Source organism: Heloderma suspectum, chromosome 4, assembly GCF_057233095.1.
Source record: "Heloderma suspectum isolate Gila_16-S chromosome 4, 16-S_ref, whole genome shotgun sequence".
In the NCBI taxonomy this organism is placed as follows: domain Eukaryota; kingdom Metazoa; phylum Chordata; class Lepidosauria; order Squamata; family Helodermatidae; genus Heloderma; species Heloderma suspectum.
The window spans coordinates 185,522,719-185,550,093 of record NC_139461.1 but is presented as its reverse complement, the minus strand read 5'-3'; the positions used below and the strand labels follow the sequence as shown (position 1 = coordinate 185,550,093).

Below are 27,375 nucleotides of genomic sequence, written 5' to 3'. Positions count from 1 at the left end.
CCGAAAAGGCAGGGCAGGAGAAGCGCGGAGGGAATGATCCCCTCTGCGCTTCTCCTGCCTTGCTTTGGATAGGTGGTCATCTCCGAATTTGGAGGCAGCCACCTATCTGGATTAATAGTAAATCTAGCCCAAAGATCCTTGTGGTGAAAGGAAAGAAATTCAGTTTGCATTGTAGAAATTGTTTGTTTGAAAATGCTGACAAAAAGAGAGAAGTAAACATTATGATCTGCAACTCAAATAATTCATTATTAAAGAACTGCTCTTGAAAGACCCTTTTAAAGTTTGCTTTCAAAGTTAGTTTCACTTAGTTTCTTCCCTAACTCTGTTTGCTCCCAAGCACTTTAAATACAGCTAGGCGATCTCCACTTTCAAACTGAGGTGGGCTAACCACAGAAGCCCTAGCCTCTGGCACTCAGAAATCGCACTGGTTCCTCTGCATTTTCATATTCAGATGAGCTGGATTGCCTTGCAACTTTTGATCATAAGCCCACCTGTTTTCAAAACTGTTGTTACAGGAGCTGCAGCCAGAATGTACTGTTACAGGGAGGCAAGTCCAATGGAAATCCATGGGACTTATACTAAATCAAACATATTTACGATTAGGATACCAGTTGGGTGTCTCATTTAGAATGGCCTAAATTGGAAAATCCTTTCATAGTGTCATCAGCTTCTATAGCTGCCTCATAGAACACATTGTAATTTCAATTGTCTTGTGAAGGTGGAAGAGCAGAGAAACTCTTGAATACATACATTATTTTCTATAAGCTAACTAAATTTTAGGATCATAGGAAGCTGCCTTATGCTTACTTGGACATTTGAAGCATTTCTACACCAGGCTAGAATCCTGCAACTTTACTGGGGCTTTCTGCTTCCATTTCCTTTGCAGGATCACAACTGGCTCCCTTTACATGCGCTTCCCTTCCCCGCCCCATCTGTATGTTCTCTATGTTTCATTATACAACCACTTGATGGCGCTGTGGTCTAGCTCCTCTTATTGGGCGACTTCCTCTTTTCACGAGGAAACTCAACACGCTGTAATTTGATAGCTCATTATCTCCAATCTTTAAAAAAAATGGGATAAAGTTCATTTAGTGCGGGAGATGCCCTGAAGGTTGACACCATCATGTAAAGGACCTGCAAACTTCCATGAGTAACCAATCTCAGTTGCAGGACAAAAGCCCCTTGTGGAGAAGCCCTTGGTCCATCTAACTCACTGTTGACTACACTGAATGGCAGCAGCTCTCCGGCAGGGCCGGCCCCAGACATTTTGCTTCCTGGCCTGAAGGACAAGATGATGCTCTTCCGTTCCATGGACTGAGGCTCCAGGAAGAGGTGCTGAAGCTTCAGCAAGAGCTGATGTCATTCAGTGTATGGAGTAGCAAGCTAGGTGGACCAAATGTCTGAGTCGGCATAAGGCAGCTGCCTATGCAGGACTGCTGAAGTAAGATTCAGCTACCTGGATGTCGGCTATTACTCACCGTCCTAAATTGCTGCTGCTCAGCATGCAGTCTGAGATGCTGGTGGATTAATCCTTCTTGTGTTGTGTTTGCATCCCTGATGTGCGGTGCCCTTTGCTGTGACCTTGGCTGTGCTGAGGTTGTTAGGTAAATCTCTCTTGCTTGCTCCAGTATCTACGCAGCTCAGCTGGTGCAAACATCACAGGGAAAGAGGGTACTGGCTACCCACTGGTGTCTCGCCACCGTGCCACCTCGGTTTACTGTGTGTGTGGCAATTACTACAGAACAGCTGCTGCTTAGTGATGGCTGTGTTGCTCTGGTTCTGTTTGCAAGATTCATCAGGCCCTGCTTCCTGCTGGCAGTTTTATTTACAAGTTCAAGAGCACTGTACTCCCCTCCCCAGTGGTTGCACCCGTCCCCCTCTTGTTTAGAATGGCTCTTGTATGCTGCACAGTTATAGCAGCTTCTTGGAGTTGCTTTTACATCTACCATCCAGCAGCACAGCAAAGGTGACTATTATTCTCTCTCTCTCTCTCTCTCTCTCTCTCTCTTATTTAAAGAGACAGTGAATTGGCAGTAATTCTAGAGCAGCCTTCCCTGACCTGGGGACCACCAGGACTTTTGGACTTCAACTCCCATCAGCCCCTGCCACTATGGCCAATGACCAAGTATGCTCGGAGTTGTAGTCTAAAACACCTACAGGGCACCAGGTTCAGGAAGGACACTCTAGGAATACTAGAGCCTGGGTCTCTCTGCCTCAGTGGTAGAGTACCTGCTTTGCATGCAAAAGGTCCCATGTTCAATCCCCAGCATTCCCAGGTAGGGCAGGGAGAGACCACTGCCTGAAAGCCCGGAGAGCTGCTGCCAGTCACTGTAGACTCACCTTCCTTCACCTGGTGCCCTCCAGTTGTTTTGGACTTCAACTCCCATCAGCCTCAGGCAGCATGGCCAGGAACCCAACATAATCCTGTAATAGCGAGAAGCTTCTCCTGCCATGCTGTCTGGAGGATGATGGGAACTGTAGTCCAGAACACCTGGAGGGCACCCGATTGGAGAAGGCTGCTGCAGTAGACAATACTGAGCTAGATGGACCAATGGTCTGGCTCAGTATAGAGCAGCTTCTTATGTTCTTATGGCCTATCAAGTGACCCAGGGTGGGAGGGATGGCTGAAAATGGGCTTCATTGGAGAATGAAGGTCCCACAGCCTGGTGTGTGTCTGTGTATGTGATGGCGTGGGGAGAATGGAAGTGGCCATTTATAAGCAGCAGCAGATGAAAGCTGCTGCCCCACCAGTCCTGATTCAACACACTGAGGTATACTTTTGTAGAAGGTGTTTCTCTAAACCATGTGATTCTGCCTATTTTGTATTCTTACCTTAGGCTTCACCTGTATAGCTAGCCAATGACTTCCACAAACAGTGTCAATGTGGTCTTATCATTCCTTTCCTTCGTTCCTAGTCAGCCTGGGTTACGCTAACACATGGTAGAGAGCAGCTGAGCTACTGTAACATAACACATCACCAAACGGGTCACCTTAGTCTGCCTGGAAATAACCCAAAGGATATAGTCGTCCTTTCATTTGAATTGTGCTGTACACCGAGGAGCATTATGTTTGCACAACACACACCTCCAGTGCTTCATGTTGTGAACCATGAACAGTATATGTGAAGTACCATAAGCACTGGTTCACACAGGCTCTGGTTTATGTATGTGGATAATATGTGGTACATGCTCTGAGACACAGGGACTCATGCATCCAGCCCCCATGAATCTCACTCCCCCCCACACACAGAATGTGTTGTGCGATCTGTAAGTGTGTGTATTCCTCCCACATAATCAGCCCATCCCTTTTTTACGATGGACGGATATCACTTGACATACACCTCATATTCTATGCATGGGGGATATGCGTAAACCTGAGAGCTGTCACTAAATCCCACTGTGTGGACCTGCTTTAAGATTAAAAAGCAACAAACATGACATCAAGAAGCATCAAGCAAACCTCAGTGGATTTCGCTCTACGAATTCAACATAAGTAATTGTAAAAAACAAAAACACAACCCACAAAGTCTGCATTTGCCAAACTATGTCTAGTGACCGTAAACCTGTCAGGGCTTGTTAACAGCAGCTCTCTGTGAACAACAGCAACAAAAATAAACATTGTGTGTATCAGAGTCACCGCGTAGCCAGATTCAAAACTACGGGCCAAAAAAACAGCCCGATCATTGACATGAAACCACAGGATTCGCTATGTTGGATCAGGCTATTGGTCTGTCAAATCAAGTAACCTGCCCTAGGCAAGGGAGCAAAAAGCCCTTTCCCTCTATAAAATGTCTAGCCAATGTGATAGATTGTGTATGGGAGGGATTTCCCCCTGGTCTCTACAGCTGCAATCAACTTGCAGAAACATGCAAGAGACATGGCAGAGGAGGAGGACGAAGAACAGATATAAATTTGTGTCGGCACCTGCATACAATGCCCTGTCATTCTAGGAAACAAAGAAGGAATCCTACATTTATATGCCTCAAAATTAAAAGAAAAAACCTAGTTTAGTAAATCATTCAATGTCTTCTTTTGAACATACATACACTCTATAGTTTGATAAACAGTGTTGTCCAATAAGTGGAGGATTCAGATGGTTTTCACTGAGAATTCGAATGGTGGTGATGAAGGGAAATGGCTTTGTTCCCCAACTGGGCAACATGTCACTCCATAGCTTTGGCCAAATAGTTATCGTTCGGCCTCAGTTCCCCATCTGTAAACAAAACAATAGCCTACGCCTACCTCACAGGGGTCATGTGAGGAGATGAACATAAGAAAACATTGTTACGCACACAACACCTTGGCAATAGGGTATGCGATAGCTCTAATCATTCAAATAAAAGTACTGGATATGATCCAGCAAAGCTGGCCAAGTTGTCATGAGAGGTTGGGTTTAATCGGGTCCAAGAGGCTTTATCAGTCACCTTAGGGTTAGTAGCTACTAAGGCTCAATGTTTTAAAAGGTCAAATGGGAAGTTAAATGTCTCTTCTGATAATCATATCTAGCTAGCTAAACTGTAGTCCTTCTTCCTAGAGTTCCTCCTGTCTTTATATATAAAACCTGGGATGGTTTTATCTTTATCTTTATATATAAAGACTGCCATGATTCAAGGTACTGAATGCCTGTTAGCTACCAAGCCATGTTCAAGGTTTTGTTTCTGATGTTTAAAGCCCTAAACAACTAGGGGCCAGGATATCTAGCTACCTGTCTTCCCCAATTGACCCTGGAGACCTTCTGAGGAGGCCCTGTTGGTCAACTCATGACAAGCAGCGGCCTGGTTCGCATGACACAAGGGTGGTTAATAAGCCATGGTGGCTTGTCAACCACCCCACTGTGCGTGCTGGCTCATTTCCCCAGTTATCCTCATTGTCATGATGTCCAAACCCATCTGGGGTGGGTGGCTTGAGTGGTTAACAAACAACCCAGAACCCATGGCCTGTTCTAGGGTTATGGGGTGGCCTGTTAACCTCCCCAACATGCCACACTTGCTGAGTTCAGATGACACAAGAAGCTGCGGGAGGCCTTCAATTTGTAACCTGGAACCTATGGGCACCACAGCCCACCATGGCTTAAATAACTCATAGTGGGCTGTGGTGATCGTGCAAACCAGGTCACTGTGTCATTAAGTGACAGCATGTAAGTGGGCCTTCTCAGTTGTGGCACCCACCCTCTGGAACGCTCTCCCACATGTGGTCCAAGAGATGGAAACTGTGAAACCCTCTTGAAGATGTACCTGTTTCCTCAGACTTTCCCTGACCTGTAATCACACTGCTCTGTTCTGCTGTTCTTGTAACATTTTTAATGTGTTTATTATTTTATATTGTTTTTATATTGGTTTTAATAATATAGTTTTCATATATATTTGTGTAAACTGCTTAGAGATCTTATATCAAGCAATATCTAAGTAGTTTAAATAAACAAACGAACAAACAAACAAACGAATGAACAAATAAATAAATAAATGTGGAATTCTGACTAGTATCAGGCAAAGGATTTATAATAATGGCCACACTCCCAAATCTCACCATCCAGATGTGAGAGATGTGTTGGCTTGGCTAGGTTTAGTTTGGTCTGGTCTCCACATAGAGATCATCCACGTGGTTCATTTCCCATGCTCACTGTGGAGGTCACAGCTTTTCTCCAGGGTACATCTTAGCTGTGCCTTACAACATAAGAAGTCACTGTCCGGACAAACCCCACTTCTTTGCTCTCTTTGGGTTAAAGAGGATTAACGAAATGGCAAAACACTGTGTTTGATTGCCAGCCTATCCAGCCCCAGTTGCACTCCATTATTTCACAGCTGCCCAACACATGCATCATAAACAAAGCACACATGTGCAGTGCATTATCATAATAAAAATGCAGATTCCTCTCCCACCGCCCCCCTTTCCCTGGCTGCTTTAAATGTTCTGTCCTCCTGTTATTCATGCACACTAACCTCTTTCATTTGTGTGAGAATTATGTGAGACATTTCTCAGCTCTTTGAGGGGGGAAAGAAAGCATACAGCATACCAGTCACATAAAGCAGCCCGGAGAGCGGGCAGAAAAAGTAGCAAGCTGAAAGCCGGTAACGAGAGCATTTGGTTAGCATTACCGCTGTCGATTTATTGCAAGTCCTCGGCGTACACATCAAAAGTTATAAGCTTTTTAACATCTCAGGGAAATGAGATGAGGCTGGATGATTTCCCACTGTGATTCATGGTGTCAGGCTGGGATAATAGCAATAGGCAAGCTCCCTCTGACAGAGTAAATGAGGATTTTTATTTCCAGCGGGGACACCTTGGGGGTTTCGTCCAAGAATCCCTCTGGCTCGTGCATTTAACACATCTCACAGCGAGGTGCAGAAAACCAAAACAACAACCAGAACAACAGCAACACCCCCCCCCCTCCAAAAGAGCCTCTGATAAATCACGCGGTTAAGCAGGCTTTAAAATCCAATATTTTACTACTGCAGAAACAGCGAACTACCCCTTTATAGAATTATTACCCTTATTATTTTACTCGTTGCTGCTGGAAGCTGTTCTCAAGCCAATATGTCAACATATGTAGTCTCTTTGGGTTTATATTTTATGCCTCACTTTCTTTCTCTGTTGCCTCAACTTTTAATCCCTCATGCTTCTGACGATGCAGCATTCACAGCAGCTCTAGGATTTCCTTAGAACCTTGGGCCTGGGGGCCAAAAGCAGCTCACATGGGGTCCCAATCTGCCCCCCATGTTCCCCAGCTGGCCATGCCCCCTTCCCCTGCCCCCTTTCCCCCAACCACTGAAGTGACTGGGGAAGAGGGATGGAGACAACAGATTTTAAGTGTGCAATCTGATGCATGTTTAGACCAGTGCTGTGCCGAAAATTTCTCCCACATTTTTTTTGACCATTCTCAATCAATTTGATAGAAAAGAAATTGCTTTCAAAAAGACATTCAAAGGAGGAGAAACTTCAGAGAAATTCTCAAGGCTTGGGTTTGGGGTTCTTGGGCTTACCAGACTTATGAGGTGGCTGAGAAGTGTGCGTGAGTGTCCTGTCTGTCATTGTACAGTCATCTCTGGGGCAGCCTGTAGCCTCCTTGGCTTCCCGCACTTTAGTTAAAGCCATCATGAGGAAGACATCATGAGGCAGTTCCTCCCTGGGGCTTTTTCAGTTCAGAAAGTGCAGGTGGCCTGGGAGGCTGCAGAGCAATGGAAAGATGTGTAAGAGAGAGGGAAAACACACACAGCACCCTTGGCCATCTCACAGTGATTAGGTAAGCTCAAAAATACCAACAAAAGAAATTCAAAACTCTGCCTCAGAAAAGTGGAAGCCTCAACACAGTTGATGCTGTTGTGTTGCCTGTTGCCACTTACAGAAGCAGTGGAATAAACCAAAACCCCTTAGGAAAAAAGAAAGAAGCTGTGCTACAACCCCTGCCAATAGTGAGCCCTATCTGTGAGACACTGTTGGAGAATTTCCCCTCCCCTAGGAGAAATTCGGTGAAATTGTCTCCCCAATTTCTCTGCCCACAAATATGCTGGAGAATTTTGAGAGGCCGTTTTCACACAGCTCTAGTTTAGACAGAGGGCTTCTTCACACAGAGCTTTTATCTTGCTATTGAGATTGCTGACTCACGGAAATTTGCACGCCCTTTAGATAACGTTGTCAGCCTCCAGGGCGACTCCTGCATTAAATGACCTTTATTCCATTGTTAAGAAGATCGGAGATAACGAGCTATCAAATTACAGCTCTTGTGTTCCGCTTGAGTTCCCTACGTGAAAAAGGAAAAGCTGCAAGAAGAGTGAGATCAATGAAACATATGGAAGGCTCAGAGAAGGAGGGGAAGGGGGGGAAGGAAGCGCGTGTAAAAGGAGTCTGTCGTGATCCTGCATGTCAAATAGAAAGCCTCATTTTAAACACGGGATTTTAGACTGGTGTAGAGATGCTCAGAAAAATGGCCCACAATTCCCAGCATTCCTCACCCAGGGAAATGCTGGGAGTTGTAGGCCTTTTTTATGTCTAAACATGCATCGGATTACACTCTAAATGTGTTGCACCTCCAGAATCTGGGAGAGGGAAAAGGGTTCTTCACAGGGAATCTGCCATCTGCCTCAGGTGGGTCTTGTGGGTGTGAAGTGGGAAAATGATGGAACTGGTGTTGCAGAACCCCAGTCAGAGTGGGACCTTCTGAGGAAGAGAGATGGGGTGGGACAGGCCCAGTTGTACAGACAACTGTGAAGTTAAGGGACGCCGGGAACACCAAGGAATTTTAGGCCGTAGTAGGGCAGGACTGTTGAGCCTCAGGCCCAAGGGCCAAATCCAGCCTGCTTAGCTCCCAGTCCAGCCCTCTGGGGTTCACTGGAAGCCCATTCCCCCTGGCCCCACCCCCTTTGCCCCAATAGCTGATTGTTTCCCATTTTTTTCATGCTTTTTCCCAGTCTCAAAGGTTGAAATGCCTCTCCTAAGGCGTCATTAGAGTCAGTAAGAGCTTTCAGCTAAAATATTCTGGGTGGGGTTTTTTTTGTACTTTGGGTTTCACCTCCTTTGGCTTTGGCCACAACCACAACTGGAATGCGGGCCCTGAGAGCTCCTCCAAAATGGAATTTGGCCCCTGTGCTGAAAGACATTCAACACAAGCCCAAGCCCCAGGTCCACTTCGGATCAATTCATAGGCCCTTGATTCAGTGTAGCTGCTGCCCCCCGCTCCCTGGCAAATCACTGGCTCAGCCCTGGCTGGCTCCCATGCTGCACTGCTCATTTAGTTATGTACTCATTTGTTAAATTTGTATCCCACCTTTCCACCAAATAGTATTCAAGGCGGCTAGGGAACAGTGTTATGAAATGAACTGATCCATACACTATGCTCCGCATCTAAGGCCCTCCTCTGGGTGCCTCCTCAGAGGGAAGCTTGGAAGGCAGCAACGAGGGAGAGGGCCTTCTCAGCAGTGGCCCCCCCATCTGTGGAATGAGTTCCTGATGAGATCCGCCTGGCGCCAACACTTATCTTTTCAGCACCTGGATAAATCTTATCTCCTTTCCCAGGCATTTGGCAGCACATGATGAGTTTTAATTGGTCCTGGATGTGTCTTTAGTTATGACTGACAGTTCAAAGTTGTTTTAGTTATTTGTTGTTTGTGTATATTATCTATGTGCTTTTATGTAAATGGCTTTTAAACTTTGTATATTGTATTTTAATGTTTTAACTTCTGTAAACCACCCAGAGAGCTTTGGCTGTGGGGCGGTATAGAAATGTAATAAATAGCAACAACAACAACAACAGGTAGATTTGTTCCCATGCTAGTATTCAGCATGTATGCACTTAACCTACGCATGTGATCCCACTTTGATTTCCATTGTCAGCCACAGGGCAATGGCTTTGTGGAAGCAACCACACTACATTGGTAACATATGAGTGGTCATCCATTAAGCATCTGGGGCAGATGTTTGCACAGAGTTCCTCATGCATTGCAAGGACATGTATTCTTTTGACATTCCGATTGACAGCAACTGACCCAGGACCTTTTGAATTGTTTATTTTGACTTGGGCTGTAGCTGAAACAAGAGAGAAAGAAAGAAAATATGTGTCCAGATGCCATCAAATGATCATGATAATTAATATGGTACAGCCACCATGGATGGGTGTTTATTTTGGAAGATGATCAGCTGTTTCAGTTGTCTAGCAGTTATCAGGACTAATCACATCCCAGAAAAATGTACAAAATCCCCAATGAGATAGGATGCCATGAATCCCTATTTACTAGGGGCAGGCCCTATTTTCTGGTATCTGTTTCTGGTAAAATGCCAGACTATTTTGCGTTTTGGAGATGTTTAAACTTTTTTAAAAGTTTGTGAATGTTCATATGCATTCAATAGAGTTTTTCCAGGTTTCAGTCCTCTTCTAGGGTTTGCAGAAATTCAATCTCTTAAAGTTGCAATCTTATGCACATCTTACTAGGAATAAGCTCAGTCAAAAACAGTGGGATTCTCTTCTGAGTAAACCTGCTTATGACAGTACTATAAATGGAGGAAGATCCTTCTTGACTTCAGTGCATGAAAATGCATGTATGTAGGCACAACATCTGCCAGTGCACGACTTCTCTTCCATTCTCTCCCTGCCCCATAACCACCTATCCAAACAGTAAACAATGCTGCATGAGTTGCAAGTATTATGTAATACCTAATGACCAGATCCAATAAACTGTCCAGTCTTCTCCAGCCTGGTGCAGTCCAACACATCTGGAGGGCACCAGGTTGGGGAATGCTTAAATATCCTGTTAAAACATTCTTAGGTTTTTACAAAGGAACATGCTATGAATAGACACCCTTCCGAAACCAATGCAGGGCAGGCTATTGCAGAGTTTTAAAAGGCTAAAGGATAAAGCCTTCAGTACTTTGTCACTGAGCTCCAGCAGTGCCCCTCAGTGGGAGAACAGAGGTTACAAGCACACATAGGTGTCCCTGTTTTCATCTGTGTCAGGTCCAATGATAAGCAATCGTCAAAACAATCATTGTCTAAGCCAAGTCAAAATAACAGAGAGAGAAGAAGGGAGTTGGGAGGAAGGGAAGTGATGCCCTGTCTTAAATGTGCTAACAAGTATCTCTTCATGGTGAGGTCACCAGCCCTGCTGGGCAACCCCAGTCCTGTCTAAATGCTTCATTTCTTCCCTTCTTCATTTTAAGGTTGCTCTCTGTCCCACTGTTGAAGGAGGAGCATGTCCCCTTGCCCATCAAGGAGTCTGTTTCTGTGCTACAGCCTTGGGCTTGGCTAACAGGGTCTGTTACAAATGCCTCTTCCTGTGTACAACAGGAGGTCCAGGTTGAATGTGTTCATTTCAGAGCAGCCATACTGGCCATTAATAGGCTTTTCCTTCTTTCCCCTCTCTGCCTTTCCTGTTGTTCTGTAGTTTCTCTCATCACTTGGCCTGGGCCGAGACACCTACTGGTAGCAGCAGGGTGGCAGGAAGGCAACACGCTCCTTGTTTGAAATAACATTTGGTGTGTACATGATGGATCTTAACTGAAGGCAGGCTTCCAGATGAAGCGTATGCCAGTCAGCAGCAAAGATCTGCTTTTGCCTTTTGATATACCCCTGCACTCCATAAGATTTTTTTTTTTTCAGGAGGGAGAGGAAGGTGGTTTAATTCTCTATTTTTAGTTCTCAATATCTGATAATGCTTGCAGCCATGATAATGTCTTTCTATACTGTATAGTGTTTGCTATTTCTCTCCTTGCCTCACTAGAAATTCCCCAGTAAGCCCAGGTTTTTTTAGGGGAGTTGGGGGGGGGGTATTTTTAGATAGTACTGCACCAAATATTCTCAACCTTTTATTTTCAGGTTGAAATTAGCAATCACGCGCACTGGAAATTTCTTCAAGGAAATACTTAGATGGTGATTTTTAAAAACCTCTTTGGCCATATTGTTTCTCCTGGTTGCTGTTCCTCTGCCATTTCCCTCCTTGGATGCTGATTCTTCCTTCCCATATTAATGACATGGATGATCCCACCCAATTATTGATCACACAGTGGATGGGATGACATCACAACATTACACTGTCAATGAGATTTGGCTGCGTGACAATGTCAGTGAGGCTGTGTGAGGACAAGTGAGAGCATTTTTTTTTAAAAAAGCAGATATTTTCACAAGGAGCACTGAAAATTTATCAAAGAAAGAGAAGCACATAGTTTGCATATTGTTCATGAAAAGCTGTGAGTATGTTTAGCCTTTATAATTATATTTTAAACTTTTTTACCCCCCAAAGAGAGCTGAGTAGTTTCTGTCACTTTATGAAATAAAACAAGACTGTTCAAGGAAATATCCTAGCACTCTGCTCTGAAAGAAATTGGCCACAATCCACCATTAAAACAAATTCATTTAAGCCTATTTATTTCAAAGGGGTTAAGTTTACAGTACCTAACTCTGTCCTAGACAGTGATCATTTACTTAAAAGTCAGTCCCACTGATTTTAATGGAATTTGCTGTCTCTCTCTCTCCAAGCAAATGTAGTTAAAATTCAGGAACAGGCTATTAAAGCGATGTCTGATATTAAAAAGTATGCTGGGAAATTTCATGGGGAGATTTCACATGCCTGAGAAAGCCATGGTGTGAAATAGGATTATGAAGAACATATCATGCTGACCTCCAGCTGTGCTTTTTTTTCCCCCCCTTGGGATTTAGTTAGCATACTCCATGTGCAATTCAAATGCCAAGTATATTCCATTATGATTAGTTCAGTAGTGTAGTGGCAAATTGAGAAGTGCAGGGTCCCTTCGTGACAATCGCAGCCATGCCCCCTCACAGCCGCGCCCCCTTCTAAGATTGTACAGCCTTGTAAGATACACAGCCTTCAACTGGGATCTAAAAGCAGTGCAGCTGAGAGGAAGGCAGTGGTATTTCAACTGGACGTCCGAGAAAAATGCAGTGGTGTTAAAATCTTTTTTACCCACTCACTCACTCACTTACTCAAACACAAACATTTTAGGTTTTCAAAATATGATACTCTGTGGAAGCTTCACCCTCTCAACTCAGCCCTCATGGACAGATCTCATTTAAACAGCCCCTTTGCATACTCCCTTCATGCCCCAACATTACCCTTCCCTAAGCTCCTTCATTATATCTCCCCACTCTCTCTCCAACAGAAATGTCCACACACCCAGCTGGATTGAACTACACACATACACACACACACAGTGGTGTAGTGGTAAATTTGGAAATGCAGGAGCTCATTGTGACAGTCTCCAAGGGCAGTCCAAAAATTTCAGGCAGCTGTGTCGATCCATATCAACACACCAGTTCTAAGAGTTTTCATCTCCATCAGGAGCACATCTTTGGTAAAGCGAATAGGTCTTAATTGCCCATTCCAGACCAAGTCATCCCAAATACTTTGCATTCCAACATGGAACAATATATTGTTGCTTGGAAAATTCATTTTCCCCACAGCTACGGTGAGGATCGCAGCTAAGCTCAGAGGGAACAGGGAATCCTGAGCAGGTGGGGGTGGCAGATGACATCAGAGTCCTTGCTAATGAAAAAGTGCTGGGGCTGCATCCCTGCAAGCCCTGCCTCCACTATACCACTGGATTAATTGCTTCTACTCCTTCTATGACAGGAAAGACAAAGGCAAAAGTGATTTTAAAATGCACATAAGTATGTATTGTGTTCAGAAAATTTACTTAGATTTTTCTAAGGTAATATGGTGGGTGGCGTGTGTGTGTGTGTGTGTGTGTGTGTGTTGCAGCACTGTGCTATTGGTCCTAACACCCCTTTCTGGATAAACAAACATTCGCTTTTAAGGCTGTGTGGAATTCCTCTTACAAAATATTTGATTCCTTGAAATACTGATGCACCGTTTAAAATGATACTTGTAGGAGTTTTCAACTTCTCTCACAGTCTCATGATTAAATGGTCAGAGGGCTTTGCTGAGTAGTCCGTAACATAAAGGAGTAGTATCCAGAGGGTGGTACAGGAAAATGAGGGGAAGGTGAAACTACTGGCTACATTACGTGGGAACAGTAGGTAGCACAGCTGAGTGGAAAAAGCAGAATGAACTTGGTGGTTGCTAATGCAAGAAGGAAAGTTGTACACAATACCATAGGTCAGGAAGATCGACAGAAAAACTAAGTGGGCATGGAGATCCAGGTAGAGAAGACAGTTGTGGAAGATACAGAAGAGCTTCAAATGAGGAAAAACCAGATTCTAACAAGTTGCATGGCTTGTTCAACAAACCCTCTCAATAGTAAAGAAAGCAATGGATTGTGGATGAATGGAAAGGCAACTTGAATGAATCCTGAAGCCCAGCTGGTACATGGACCATAACTACTCGACAGAGAGGGTTCCAAGTAGGGATGTCAGAGAATTCCGCCACGGATCTCAGTGAGGCCGAATGCCAGTGCATTCGGCCCCCCGAACTCCGTGGCAGAATGGCTTGCCACCCCCTGCCCCCCGCGGATCCCCCCCAGGATGAGACTTACGTGGGGCGGATCTTCTGGGCAGCAGCGGCTCCGGCGGCAGTGGCTACAGTGGCTGGTCTTCCGACCGGCTGCCACCGCCGCCATTTCCAGTTTTGGAAAAAAAAAAAAAAGATGTGATAGGCTACATAAAGATTTACGTAGCCTATCATGGCTAAGTTTAAAAAAAAACCACAACGTGATAGGCTACGTAAATCTTTACGTAGCCTATCACGTCTGACTTTAAAAAAAAACACACACGCGTACGCAAATGGCGGCGGCTACAGCCGCCGCCATTTGCGTTCCTTATTTTGGGCTGTCTTAGTCTACTTAAATATTTACGTAGACTAAGACAGCGAAAATAAGGGGAACGCAAATAGCATAGCGGACGTAAATATTTATGTAGACTATGACGGCCCAAAATAAGGAACGCAAATGGCGGCGGCCGCTGCCGCCGCCATTTGCGTATGCACGTGTGTGTTTTTTTTTAAGTCAGATGTGATAGGCTATGTAAAGATTTACGTAGCCTATCACGGCTGACTACAGGGACGCAAACGGCAGCGGCTACGGCCACCGCCTTTTGCATCCCTGCTAGACAGCGGCCGGATGAATCCCTGTGGAATGGAGCCGGCCGGCCAGGATTCCGGGGGGGAGGCGCGGAGTGCCTCCCCGCCCGGCGAGGATTCCTGGGGGAAAGACGGAGTGCCTCACCCCCCCCCCCAGCAGAACCCGGCGGAGTCAGGTAAGGGCAATTTCGTACAGCCCTAGACCTAACAGAAGCAGATGAGATTAAGAAGAGGTGGAAAGAATACACAGAAGAACTATACAGGAAAGATCTGAATGTCCCTGATAGCCATGATAGTGCGGTCACTGAACTTGAGCCAGACATCCTAGAGAGTGAAGTCAAGTGGGCCTTAGGAAGCATTACTAACAACAAAGCTAGCGGAGATGACAGTATTCCAGCTCAGCTATTTAAGATCCTAAAAGATGATGCTGTTAAAAGGCCACTCAGAGGCATTGTTTGGGCACATGTCAACTGATCGGCACAGGCAGGATCTGCAGCATGTAGCAAGCATATAGAGAAGATAACTGCCCTCTGGCAGTTTTGCTCTCTGCCCTTGACAATGGCAAAGGCCTCTTTAGGGTCAGAGGCTCTGACAAGGCTTTCCCTTTAGAAATCTCAGCTGATCATTTCTGTTGGTTTGTGTCTTGGCTTGCACTCAGGAGCAAGTGGGTGAAGCACTTAAGGTGGGGCTCTGCCCAAGGTGCCTTTGTTCCAGTTCACATGTGTGTGTGTGAGAGACAGAGAGAGAGGAAGAGGGAGGGAGAAAGAGAAAGACTGGGTTCGCACAACATGCTAACCCACACTCAGTGGTTGAGTGTGGGTTGTTTGTTGAACCATGGGTTAGCATGTAGTCTGAACCCAGGACATTTTCCACAGGGTAGCTTCTTAACCATGCAGTGTGGCTTATTTTTCTTGAACAAGCCACCTTGAGAACCCATGGTTTGTTCTTGGGTTGTTCAGGGAGGTTAACAAGCCACACTGCATGGTTAACAAGCCACCTTGTGGAAAATGTCCTGGGTTCAGACAACACGTTACCCCATGGTTCAACAACAACTCACACTCAACCACTGAGTGTGTGTTAGTATGTTGTGTGAACAGCCCCGAAGAGAAAGGGTGAGAGACGTAAGAGGGTTAAAGAGCCCTTTGCTCCCCCCCCCACTTTTATGTAAGAAGGTGGCTGATTATCTGGGGGGCCAGATGGAAACCACTGGCATCTGGATTGAGTCCCCAGTCACTTCTTGCAGATCCCTAGACCAACTCTCCCTGTTACCCATTCACACACTTGAATCAGCCTAGAAGGGGGATTTCCATGAGCAGCCAGGAACATGGATCTGTGCTCACAAAATAGGAACATAGGAAGCTGCCTTATGGAAGCTGAGTCAGGCCATAGGTTATCTAGCCCAGTATTGGTGACACCAATTTGATATTTCCAGATCTACCTGGTGATGCTGGGAATTGGAGCTGGGCCCTTCTGCACGTCCCATCCCCACATATGCAAGCTGTTTGTCACAGTAAGAACAATGCGTAGTTTTTGTGAGTTCTCTTACCTGTGTACTCAGGAGGGCAAAGGCAGTCATACTTCCCTATCATGTTCAGGCACGTGGCCCCATTCAGGCAAGGTTCCGAAACACATTCATTCACTTCCAGGTCACAATGCTTTCCTTGGTAGCCTGGGACGCAGTAGCAGGAATACCCGCTGCTCCTGTCTCTGCACACTGCTCCGTTGAGGCAAGGGTTGGAAAGGCATTCATCAATGTCAGCTTCGCAGTGTGTACCCGTGTATCCTTCAGTACAAAGGCAGGCCAAGCCACCAGGCCCGTCCCGACAAGTGCCTCCGTGCCTACAGAAATGCAAGTCACACCCGCTGGTGGAATTTTCGCAGATAGCTCCAGTGTACCCTGTGGGGCAGTCGCAAGTAAAGCTGAGGTTCCCTGCAGTGCTTGAACAGGTAGCGTTATGAAGACAAGGGCTGGAGGCGCAAGGATCGTCAGCTTTTTTAGCGCAGTCTTCTGCCGAGAGGTCGCCCGACAAGTCTGGACAGCGGCAGCCTTTGTTAGCACCACCACCACACTCGGAGTCCTTTTGGCAAGACTTTGACAGGCACCTGGGACCATCTTTCATGCAGAGTGATTCTAAGAAGGAAAGACACGGATTAATGGACAACTCTCAAGACATCCAAAATACATAATGACAGCTGAGAACTGCAACAAAACATTGCGCTCCTGTTCGGGACTTAAGACAGTATATATTTGTGCATACCTAGGGAGTCCCCAGAGTATGTAGAAACCACTGCCTTGTTTTTGGGTGGCCCTGTGGCACTCGCAAATGGACAGGTGCTCAAACCTCTGAGTTTGCTATCAGAAAGGAAGAACAACAAACACCCGTCTGCAATGGGGCCTTATGGAAGCACAGAAAACCCCGGATTAATTACAAAAGCCCTTGCAATTTTAATTTAAATGATTTAATTTGGGTGGGACAGGCTCCAGCTTTTTTAAACTTTTGAGGTTGGCAGCTCTACAGTGGGCTAAATAAATTCAAGAGAAAAAGCTGAACTTTTGCAGCTGGCTCAAGAATTCATTGAGATCCCCCTCCTTTATATATTCATTTATCTCCCCCAAATTCTTCTGCCTTTGTGATGTGACTCTCTTGTCTTCATATACTTTAGATTGCAAGATCAGTGGGCAGAGACCATGGAGCTTACTTCTGTTTTCTGTTCAATATCTAGCATAGTCTTGGATCTGGCTAAATGTGAATAATACAGTTTCATGCCCCCAGCTTTGTTGGGCAGTAGGAAGTTTTAAGGCATCTTTTATGAAGCCAGTTTGCTTTTAAGGAAAGAAAGTACCGGAAGAGTATGGAGGTGTTGCTTTGATATGTATTTATTAAGAAATTCACAAGTTAAGCATAGGGCAGCAGGCAAGTACCCACACAGGCAGTAGGAAAAAGCATCAGTCCCCCCCTCCCCCCAGCAGCAAGGTGACCATTACAGCTCACCAGACCACTACTTGCAGCTATAAAACTGAGGCTCCTTTCTCTTTCTTTGGCCTCATTTGAACTGCAAAACTGATTCCTTCAACCCTTACCTAGGTGTGTTGCATGTATGATAAATGCCAAGGATTTCGAGTTGCTACCAGCCATCAAAAGGGCTTGAAGTGTCCTCAGAGGTGGTTATGCAGCCTAGCTAGAAAGCTGAAAACTGGTAGATATTTAAAGGAGAATTTTCTGCCATAAAGCCAATCAAATGCCTAGAGAGAAGGTCACCGCTTCCCTACAGTGCAGTGTCTTCTTCCTCAGCCATAATAAATAACAAGATGAAAAGAGCACAAGCAGAGAGGGCTGGTGAGGTGTTATGAGATGGTTGGTCTACGTTAGTTTTAGTCCACTCAGTCCTGGGAGTTTAGGAGAAAATAGCAGCACTGTGAAAGAACAACCATTCCAAATATATGGCTACAAATCCTATTAAAACAGAAACCCATGTGCTAAAGCCACTCCACAAGCGATCACTTAAATGTGGGCATGAACCACCATGGGCTTCACTGTCCTATCTGCTAATGGCACCTCAAACCTAACAGTTTTCAGTGGCATCAGTTCACAGAATCAGCTGCCCAGCTACCAAGCATTTGAGTAATCAAGAGACGCCTGTGTGAACCAGTCCAAAATGCATCACCATGTATTAAAGATCTGGTTTTCCAGAGCAAAATAAATAAATACATACATCAGCTTTCTGGAGGTGTGCATAACTTTCTTCCCTACACTGGCTGAACAGGATCATGCACAGGAATGGAAAGAGAAACTGAGATGACTTCCCGACTTCTGACCTTTCTGCACAGGAAAGCAAGTATCTGATTCCACAGGAGCTGCCTTTTCTGTGTGCTGTGACCTGCAATGTGAGTAGCCCATGCTAGGGGGTAAGAGCATGCTGTGTACAGGCACATGAGCTTCCTCATGCTTGAGCTACAAACATCTGTTCTTCGAACAAGAATATTGTCCCAATTAACACTGTTGGAAGGGAGTGTAAAGGATGCGAGAGGAGTGGGGTGGGGGGACGTTGAAACCTGCAGTGATGTTGTGAGCTGGGTCTTGGCAGCTTCAAATACAGAATAAGAACCACACAAGTTCTCTTCCATTCTCAACCAATTAAGATCACTTAGCAGTGACCTGCTTTGACAGAGATTCTTAAAAAATTAATATTTAACATCCAAAAAAAATAAAATAAACTGCCCATCACTTTGGATTTCGACTGACTGACACTTGAAGTAATTCTCAGAGTCTCTTTAAAAGGCATTGTGGCATTAACCTAATTACTTGAGGAATTAGTGCCAAACATTTCACCCCATCGTTAAGGTCTTTTGATGTAACTGAGCTGCTTGGCAAAAGGATTCCTCCCCCCTCCCCCACCTCAGAAAATGGAATATATTAGTCTTGACAGTCAAGAATAGTTTTCCTGACCTGAAGAGATGTTTGTTCGCAGTAAAGATTGCCATCTATTGGTTATTATCAGTATTCATAAGATATTACAGAAATCTGGGGTTGTGTGTGTCTGTGTTTTTATAAAGTAAACTAAGCTGTCTGCATGGATCAACATTTGCCATTATAGAAAAATTAGTATAAAAGAAGCCAAAGTGGAAAAAGCAGCACAAATCTTTGTACCAAAACACTTCAATCCAAAGTGCTGGGACACCCAAAAAACTGGCGATCAGAAATATAAGTAAGAAGCAGGTGGTGTTTGTATGTTTTTAAATATTCCAGGCAATATATTCTTATGTACTTTCTTAAACACTGATAATTCGGAAATAAAAGATGATACGTGGGCCAAATTCAACTGCAGCAGAATTCAAACAATGCACAGGTCAGTGCAACAATATTCTCACCGAAGGCCAAATAGCCTCAATTCTTAAATTTGCCCATAGACGGCTAAGGGTGCAATCCATGCTGGCTGAGGGATGCTGGGAGCTGTAGGACTTTTTTCTGTCTAAACATGCATAGGATTGTACCCTAGAAAATCTAACTGCAGGAAATGTTCAGAAAATAATTACAATACCATTGCATTTTCTGCATGAGAGATAGTTAATTTATGGGCAGCATTTTCAGCCCGTGCTGTAGAAGGACATTTAAGAGGGGTCGTAGCTTAGTGGCAGAGCACATGCTTTGCATGTTTAATGTTCCAGGCTCAGCTTCTTTTATCTCTAGTTGAAAGGATCTAAGCAGGGCTGAGAAAGGTTTCTGCATGGAACATTGGAAACCACTGCCGGTCAACACTGACGACACCAGGGCCGGATCTACATGGCATCGAGTATGAAGCGCTTTCATGTTTAATGCAGATTTTCATGAAATCAACTTTGGTCCGTCAAGAGCACATGAAGCAAAAAATGTGGAGTAAACACAACCTTGAAACCTGCTTTTCACAGGTCAAGCTGCACTTTGATCTATCATACTTTGTGGTTGGATGGGCGGAGTCCTGCTAGTCAAGTGAGATACTGCTCAGCCAGTGAGAGGGGCTTGTTCCCACATTGCTCCATGTTCCATTGCTCAGGGAAGTGTAATGGAAGAGATGACTGATGTTGGATAGTTTACCCTACACCTCTCCCCCTTGCATCCACTGGCTGCTGTGAACCAGCAATATCGAAGCCCTGGGACAGACCGGTGAGCGGGCAGAGAGGAGGCACCTAGGCCCTGCACGGAGGGAAAGGGCTGGAATTGCCTCCCTCTGCAAGTGCTCTAGAGTGGTTGCTACTGCTGCCTCCACTTCCCCGACTGGAACTGAGCCACCTCCTCCCCACAAACATGCAAGAAAATCACACTCTTCTGAAGGAGAGGCATGACTGAATCAGAGGCTGTTACTTGTGAATGGAAAAAGCAAACTGCTGCATTACTCTGAAGGGGTGACGCAGCGCAATTCTGTGATTGGGGAGGCTTGTTCCCAGCCCTGTCATGTTCCCTTGTTGTAGTGGCCGCCCTTTCTCCTTCCTCCTCTGTGTATTCCTTAGTTGTGGGTATATCGCATAACTGCAAAGTTGCAGGTGTATCGCCACTACGAAATTGCGGCTGGCCACCCTTTCTCCTTCTGCTTTGTGTATTCTTTATTGTGCACTACATATAAACTGGCTACTCCACAACTGTGACTGAAACAGGGCTACTGATTAGGGGTGTATGAAACCCCGCTTACCTGGCTCTGCTGGGGTCCACAGTTGCGGGGAGGCGATCCGTTCCTCCCCCCGGAATACTCAACGGGGGGGGGAGGTGATCCGTTCCTCCCCCCCCAGAATCCTGCCCGGCCGGCTCCGCTCCGCAGCCAGTCTGCAGAGCTGCCAGCTGGGCCAACCCACAGCGGGGCCTCCAGCCACTGCCATGCTGCTACGGACGCAAATGGCGTCCTGCGTAGGGGACGCCATTTGCGTCCCTACGCTAGTCCGTGATAGGATACGTAAATATTTATGTAGCCTATCACAGCTAAAGTGGGGATGCAAATGGCGTAGGGGATGCCATTTGCATCCCTGCTTTTGCCGTGATAGGCTACGTAAGTATTTATGTAGCCTATCATGGCAGAAGGCAGCTACGCAAATGGTGGCAGCTACGGTGGCCGCCATTTGTGTGGCTGCCTTTTGACGTGATAGGCTACATAAGTATTTACATAGCCTATCACGGCCTCCACAGGGATGCAAATGGCATCCCTGTGTTAGCCGTGATAGGCTACGTAAATACTTACATAGCCTATCACGGCATTCCTGGGTAGGTGAATGGCGGCCGCCGCCGTGGCCGCCATTCGAGGAGCACCCACCGGCGAACGGCACCAGGTAAGCTCCATTTCGCGCGCGTTTCGCAGGGTGGGGGGGTGGGGGCTTCTCTCCGCCACGGATTCCAGGGGGCCGAATGTGCTGGCATTCAGCCTCACTGGGATCCATGGCGGAATTCTCCGCCATCCCTACTACTGATATTATGAATGGGAAAAGAAGGCTACTTATTGTGAAAGCAGCCCTACTGCAAATGGGGAAAAAGAGGGAGGGTGGAAGGAGTGGCCCCACCCCTTGACAACTTCACTGCCAGGTCACAGCCAGGTCACAGAGGCATGCCCAGGATTTAATGCAGGGGGATGGGGCATACTGCAGGGGAAATTCCTGGGAGCCGCTTTAAGTAAAAAACAATGGAGTAAAAGGACTTTCAGAAAATGCAGCTTTTCAAGAGGGATGCAGCTGGTTGGCTGTGGATTGGCCATGATGTTATGTGTCCCTAACAACTTTAAGCCACAGCAGCATTGAAGAAAACCTTCCATGTAAATGGGCTCCTGGTTACACATGCTAATGGCCTGATTTAGTATAAGGCAGCTTCGGGTCTTTGTAGCTTTGTTGTGTGTGTGGGGGGGTGCACTTAAAATAAGTAAGATCACATTCCAAAGATGAAGATCTTCATTTCTAAAGTGTATTGCCTAACTAAAATGATCAAGGGGCTGGAGCATCTCCCCTATGAGGGATGGTTACAAAAGTTGGGATTGTTTAGCTTGGACAAAAGAAGGGTAAGGGGAGACACAATAGAAGTCTACAAAATTATGCATGGGGTGGAGAATGTCGGTTGTTGTTGTTGTTCAGTCATTCAGTCATGTCCGACTCTTCGTGACCCCATGGACCATAGCATGCCAGGCCTTCCTGTCCTGCGCTCTCTCCCGGAGCGTGCTCAAGTCCATATTCATTGCATCAGTGATACTATCTAGCCATCTCATCCTCTGTCGTCCCCTTCTCCTTTTGCCTTCAGTCTTTCCCCGCATCAGGGTCTTTTCCAGAGAGTTTTCTCTTTGCATTAGGTGGCCAAAATTTGAGCTTCAGCTTCAGTATCTGTCCTTCCAATGAGCAGTCAGGGTTGATTTCCTTTAGTATGGACTGATTTGACCTGCTTGCAGTCCAGGGGACTCGTAAGAGTCTTCTCCAGCACCACAGTTCGAAAGCATCAATTCTTCAGTGCTCAGCCTTCCTTATAGTCCAGCTCTCACAGCCATATGTTACTACTGGGAAAACTATAGCCTTGATTAGACGGACCTTTGTCGGCAAGGGGATGTCTCTGCTTCTTACCATGCTGTCTAGGTTTGCCATAGCTTTCCTCCCAAGGAGCAAGCGTCTTTTAATTTCATGGCTACAGTCACCGTCTGCGGTGATCTTGGAGCCCAAGAAAATAAAATCTGTCACTGCTTCCATTTCTTCTCCTTCTATATGCCATGAAGTGATGGGGACAGATGCCATGATCTTCGTTTTTTTAATGTTGAGTTTCAAACCAGCTTTTGCACTCTCCTCTTTCACCCTCAACAAGAGGCTGTTTAGATCCTCTTCGCTTTCTGCCATTAGGGTGGTATCATCTGCATATCTGAGGTTGTTGATAATTCTCCCGGCAATCTTAATTCCGACCTGTGATTCATCCAACCCGGCGTTTCTCGACATTTTTCTCCCTCTCTCAAAATACTAGAACCCGGGGTCATCCCATGAAGCTGATTGGTGGGAGATTCAGGACAGATAAAAGGAAGTCCTTCTTCGCACAGTGCATAGTGAAACTATGGAATTTGCGACCACAGGATCTAGTGATGGCCACCAATTTGGATGGCTTTAAAAGGGGGTTGGACAAATTCCTGGAGGAAAAGGCTATCAATGGCTATTAGCCTTGTTGGCTATGTGCTACCTCCAGTACCAGAGACAGTGAACCTATGTACACCAGTTGCTGGGGAACATGGGTAGGAGGATGCTGTTGTACTTGTGTCCTGCTTGTGGGTTCCCAGTCAACAGTTGGCTGGCCACTGTGTGAACAGAATGCTGGACTACATGGACCCTTGATCTAATCCAGCCAGCATGGCTCTTCTTATGTTCTTATTTCCCACAAGCAACCCCCCCCCCATATGCTCCCTCAGTACCTACAAGTTAATGTGTCTTATCTCCACTTGAGAGGTAATGGCATTTCTATTCTGTGGGTAGTATCCAATATTAGTCAATACTTAGAGCAGACCCACTGAAATGAATGGGTCTTAAGTTCATCATGACTTACTTAAGTCCCATTCATTTCAATGGGTCTAGTCTAAGTAGGACTGAGATTGGATACTGCCCCATGACAATAACTGAAGGAAGCTACTGTCATTGGGGGGGGGGGAGTTAATCAGCTTTTACAAAGCTGAACTGAAAAGTTGATGCTTTTATTAATTATGGCATGCTCTGGATCATTAAGTTTTGTCTACCCTTGCTAGTGTGCTCCAGTCTGTGTATCTTTCTTCCTATTGAAAAATGTAAACCTAAGGAGAAACTGAGGCCGGGAGGGACTATTGCTCAGTGGTAGAGCACACAGAATATGTGCAGAAGGCCTCAGATTTAAACCTGGCATCTCCAGATAAAGGATCTCCAGTAGTTGGGAAAGAACTCACTGCCCAGAGACCTTGGAGAACCACTGCCAGTTAGAGAAGTCATTACTGGGCTATATGGATCAGTGGTTTAGCTCAATATAAAAAAGTGTCATATGTTCATATGCATTTTGCTGCCTGAGGCAAAGGACAAGATGGCGCTCTCGTCTCATTCCATGGACAGAATGGCAGTCCTCCACTGCATCTGAGGGCAGCAGGCTAGTTTAGGGGGCACAGGGCAGGCCATGTGAAGCACACATTTCTGTCCCCCAACGTCTTGTTGCCACCTACCAGCTTCTGCCACCTGAGGCAGCTGCCTCAGTAGGTCTAATGGCAGGGCCAGCCCAGTTTTTTAAAAATATTATTTTTATTGAGTTTTAATCACATGCTTTTAATATAATTGATGAGTATATAAAATTTTTACAACTTTTTCAACTAACAAAACACAAACATTACATAGAAAATCCAATTACAGTTAACAGAAATCATAGGAGTTTCAATACATTAATAACCTTATATTTATCCACAGAAGTTCATCAGGGGTTTAAGATTTAGTTGTAATTATCTAAATGTATCTTTCCATATCTGTCCATGCCACGCTACTGGTTTTCTCTGGGAACCTTGTTTGTTAATAAAGTCAATACATTTATACCAGATTCTATAGAATTTTGTGCCCTTACCTGTTTAGTTAGTTTTTCAGCCAACACAATATTCCAAAGATAGTTATACCACACAATTATTGATAGATCTGTAGATTATTTCCAGTTATTTGTCATTAGTTGACAAGATGCTACTGTCATAAAAGTCAGCATTTCTTTGGTAAATGTTCATTAGGGCCACTAAAGATGGATAGCAGTGCCAATTTAGGATCCACGTGAACCTCCCCTCCTGTTATATTGCTGCATTCTTCAAAGACTTGTTCCAAAAGCTATGTATTTGTCCACATTCCCACCACGTACAATGGTACGTACCTAATGTATTATATCCACCCCAACAGTTTGGTGATGTTGTTTTGCATATATGAGGGCCAGCCCAGTTCATATGCAAGAGTGTGCTAGTGAGAAGAAATGCCCTCCCTTTGCTGGCGTGCTTATATTTCCATCTCTCCGTTCCCTGGAGCTATTTCAAGAAATGTGAGGAGAGAGCGGGTGGCAGCTGAGAGTCCAGCAGCACACCTCAGAGGATGGGACTGAGCTTACAGACAGTTGCTGGTCCTTACATTAGTGATTTCTTAAACTAGTTTCTCCAAGTGCAGGCAGGGGTCACATTTTCTAGGTCTCATTATAATCAACATGGCTTAAAGGGTTCTTAGGTTTCCCTGGATTGTGGCTACAGTCCACATTTCAGAGTTAATGTTCCTACTGTGATAGAGATAGTTTATGTGTGTTTTGGGGTGGGGTGTGTGTGTGTTCTTGTTTGGAAAATTCCTCTGCTGCAGATGGACACTTTGGTGTCCAACCTGACATTTGGAAGACATTGCCCAGGAAGTGCAGTAGAACCATTCAGTGACACTGTTTCTTGGGTCATTCAGACAAGATGGATCAGATTAGGTCTGCTTTCCTGTCTACCATAACGATAGTGGCAAAGGGCCAGTATTGGTTGGTGTAGCATATGTATGACTTTCAAAGATGGAATGAGCACAAACAGTACACTGGGTCCCTGTGAAAAGCCTCATGGGTGAGCCCATTGAGTGCTTTCAGATGTCAGCTTTCCCAGCAACAGCAGCTGCAGACATGAAAGCAAATCAGGAAGCATTTAAAATAAGGGTACTTCTGGAACTGATTTTGGGTCGTATCCAATGTTAGTCCTATGTAGAGTCTGCCCACTGAAATGGATGGAGCTTAAGCATTTGTGACTAACTTAAGTCTCATTCATTTCAATGGGTCTACTCTACAGAGGACTAACATTGGATACTACCCTTTGTATGGCATGACGGGACCAGTGGTGGAGGGTGGACTAAAATCCTGTTCCTCTGGGAGCTGAGCTGGAACTCAACCTCTGCTCTTCTGAATAGCTCATTAAATTTCCTGGGCCCATGTAGCCTTACTAGCTCTAATCTTAGCTCCGCCTCTTCCCATCAGGCTTGGACCCTGCCCCTTTCTGTTCCTGCACTGTTGCTTTGAATTCTTGACCATGTAACAAGCTGTTTATAGGTGTTAAACTTACAGATGACCTCTTGTCATCTCTCCTCTTCTTGGCCCTTCAAGCCTCTCCTTAACTTCCCTGATCTTGCTAGTCCTCTTTCCTGTTTCCCTTCATACCTACCTGACTTGTCTGCTTTCTCTGGACTCTTAGTTTGGTTAGCATTACAGTCTGCAGTTCTTGCTTCATCCTCTTGATCCAAATGCCTTGCTGCACCTCCCTACCTTGGAAGGTACCCCACCTAAGCATATGGCAATGACTGCCATTCCTCCTGTATCAATCTTGCTAGTAGTGATAGTAGGGGTTAAGCACAGTTGCCATCTGCATTGTTGGGTGACCAATTATAGAAGTAGAATGAGTAGAAGAACCACAAGAATCTGAAAATATCAGTGAGAATGCAATTGTACAAATGGACCCCTAAATTATGAAATACATCACTTTATAATAATCCAGTGATATAAACATACAAGTTGAAATCAGAGATTATCATTGGATTATTATAAAATGATGTATTTCATAATTTAGGGGTACATGTATAGAGTTACATTCTCACTAATATTTACAGATGCTTGTGGGTTTCCCTCTCATTTTACTTCTATGTTGTGAATCTGTTATTCTCTGGTTGGGGTGCCCAATTATGTCAGAGTGCTGGTCACCTGCAAAAACACTACAATTACTGAAGAAAACTGATGTCAGGAAACACTCTTATTGTGTCTAGCCAGGTACTGCATAATCCTAGCATGACATCACCTCACCTTTGGAACATTCTCTAAACTAGGATGGGCCACAGAAAATGTGCTTCTTCTACAACCAATTCCTAAGTATCAGTTAAGTCTTTTCCCTGAGGTCATGGCTCAGAATTGTGCACTGATAGCCCCAGCGTTCCCTGGTTATTTAAAGAAACCAAACCTGTCACTGAGATTATAACACAGCAATGTTCAAGTCACACTGCCAATGAAATATCTTCCAGTCCTTTGGCCCTAAGTAGGATTTCGAAATAACTGATTCCACTAGAAGTGTATTCATTGCCCCAGGTACTCGGCACGGTATCAGAGAGTTCTTTGCTATGGCGCACCTAGGCATGTCTCAACTTGTCTGGTATGGGCTGTGACGGATCGCGAAAAAGACAGCCCGTAAATCTGCCAACAATTCCCCAGCAAATAGAACCCCAGAAGGCTGTGCATGTTATCTTGAGTTTTCAGATGCTATGTGATGGCACTAAGTGCCAAACAGAATGAGAACACAGGCACACAATCGTAAGAAGAGCCAACGAGATGAGAATGCATTTTTCTCAGACATCTCCAGCATGAAAAGAGAGAAAAAGATGCTGTGCTTGGCTCACAGAGTTTGGCAGGTAAAGGATTAAACATGCCAGAGGACAAAGAAACATAGGC

General features: G+C 45.2%; 1 protein-coding gene across 1 annotated transcript in view; it reads right to left on the bottom strand.

The window, feature by feature from the left end:
* Positions 1–27,165, bottom strand: part of CRB1 (crumbs cell polarity complex component 1) — a 161,580-nt gene extending 134,415 nt beyond the window's left edge. Inside the window, exons 1-2 of the mRNA XM_084851626.1 lie at positions 27,057–27,165; positions 16,023–16,607 (exon numbers count right to left, since the gene is read on the bottom strand). Of these exons, the coding sequence (XP_084707752.1) occupies positions 16,023–16,607; positions 27,057–27,165 (694 nt within the window). The remainder of the gene's footprint in view (positions 1–16,022; positions 16,608–27,056) is intronic.
* Between the last annotated feature and the right edge of the window lie 210 nt (positions 27,166–27,375).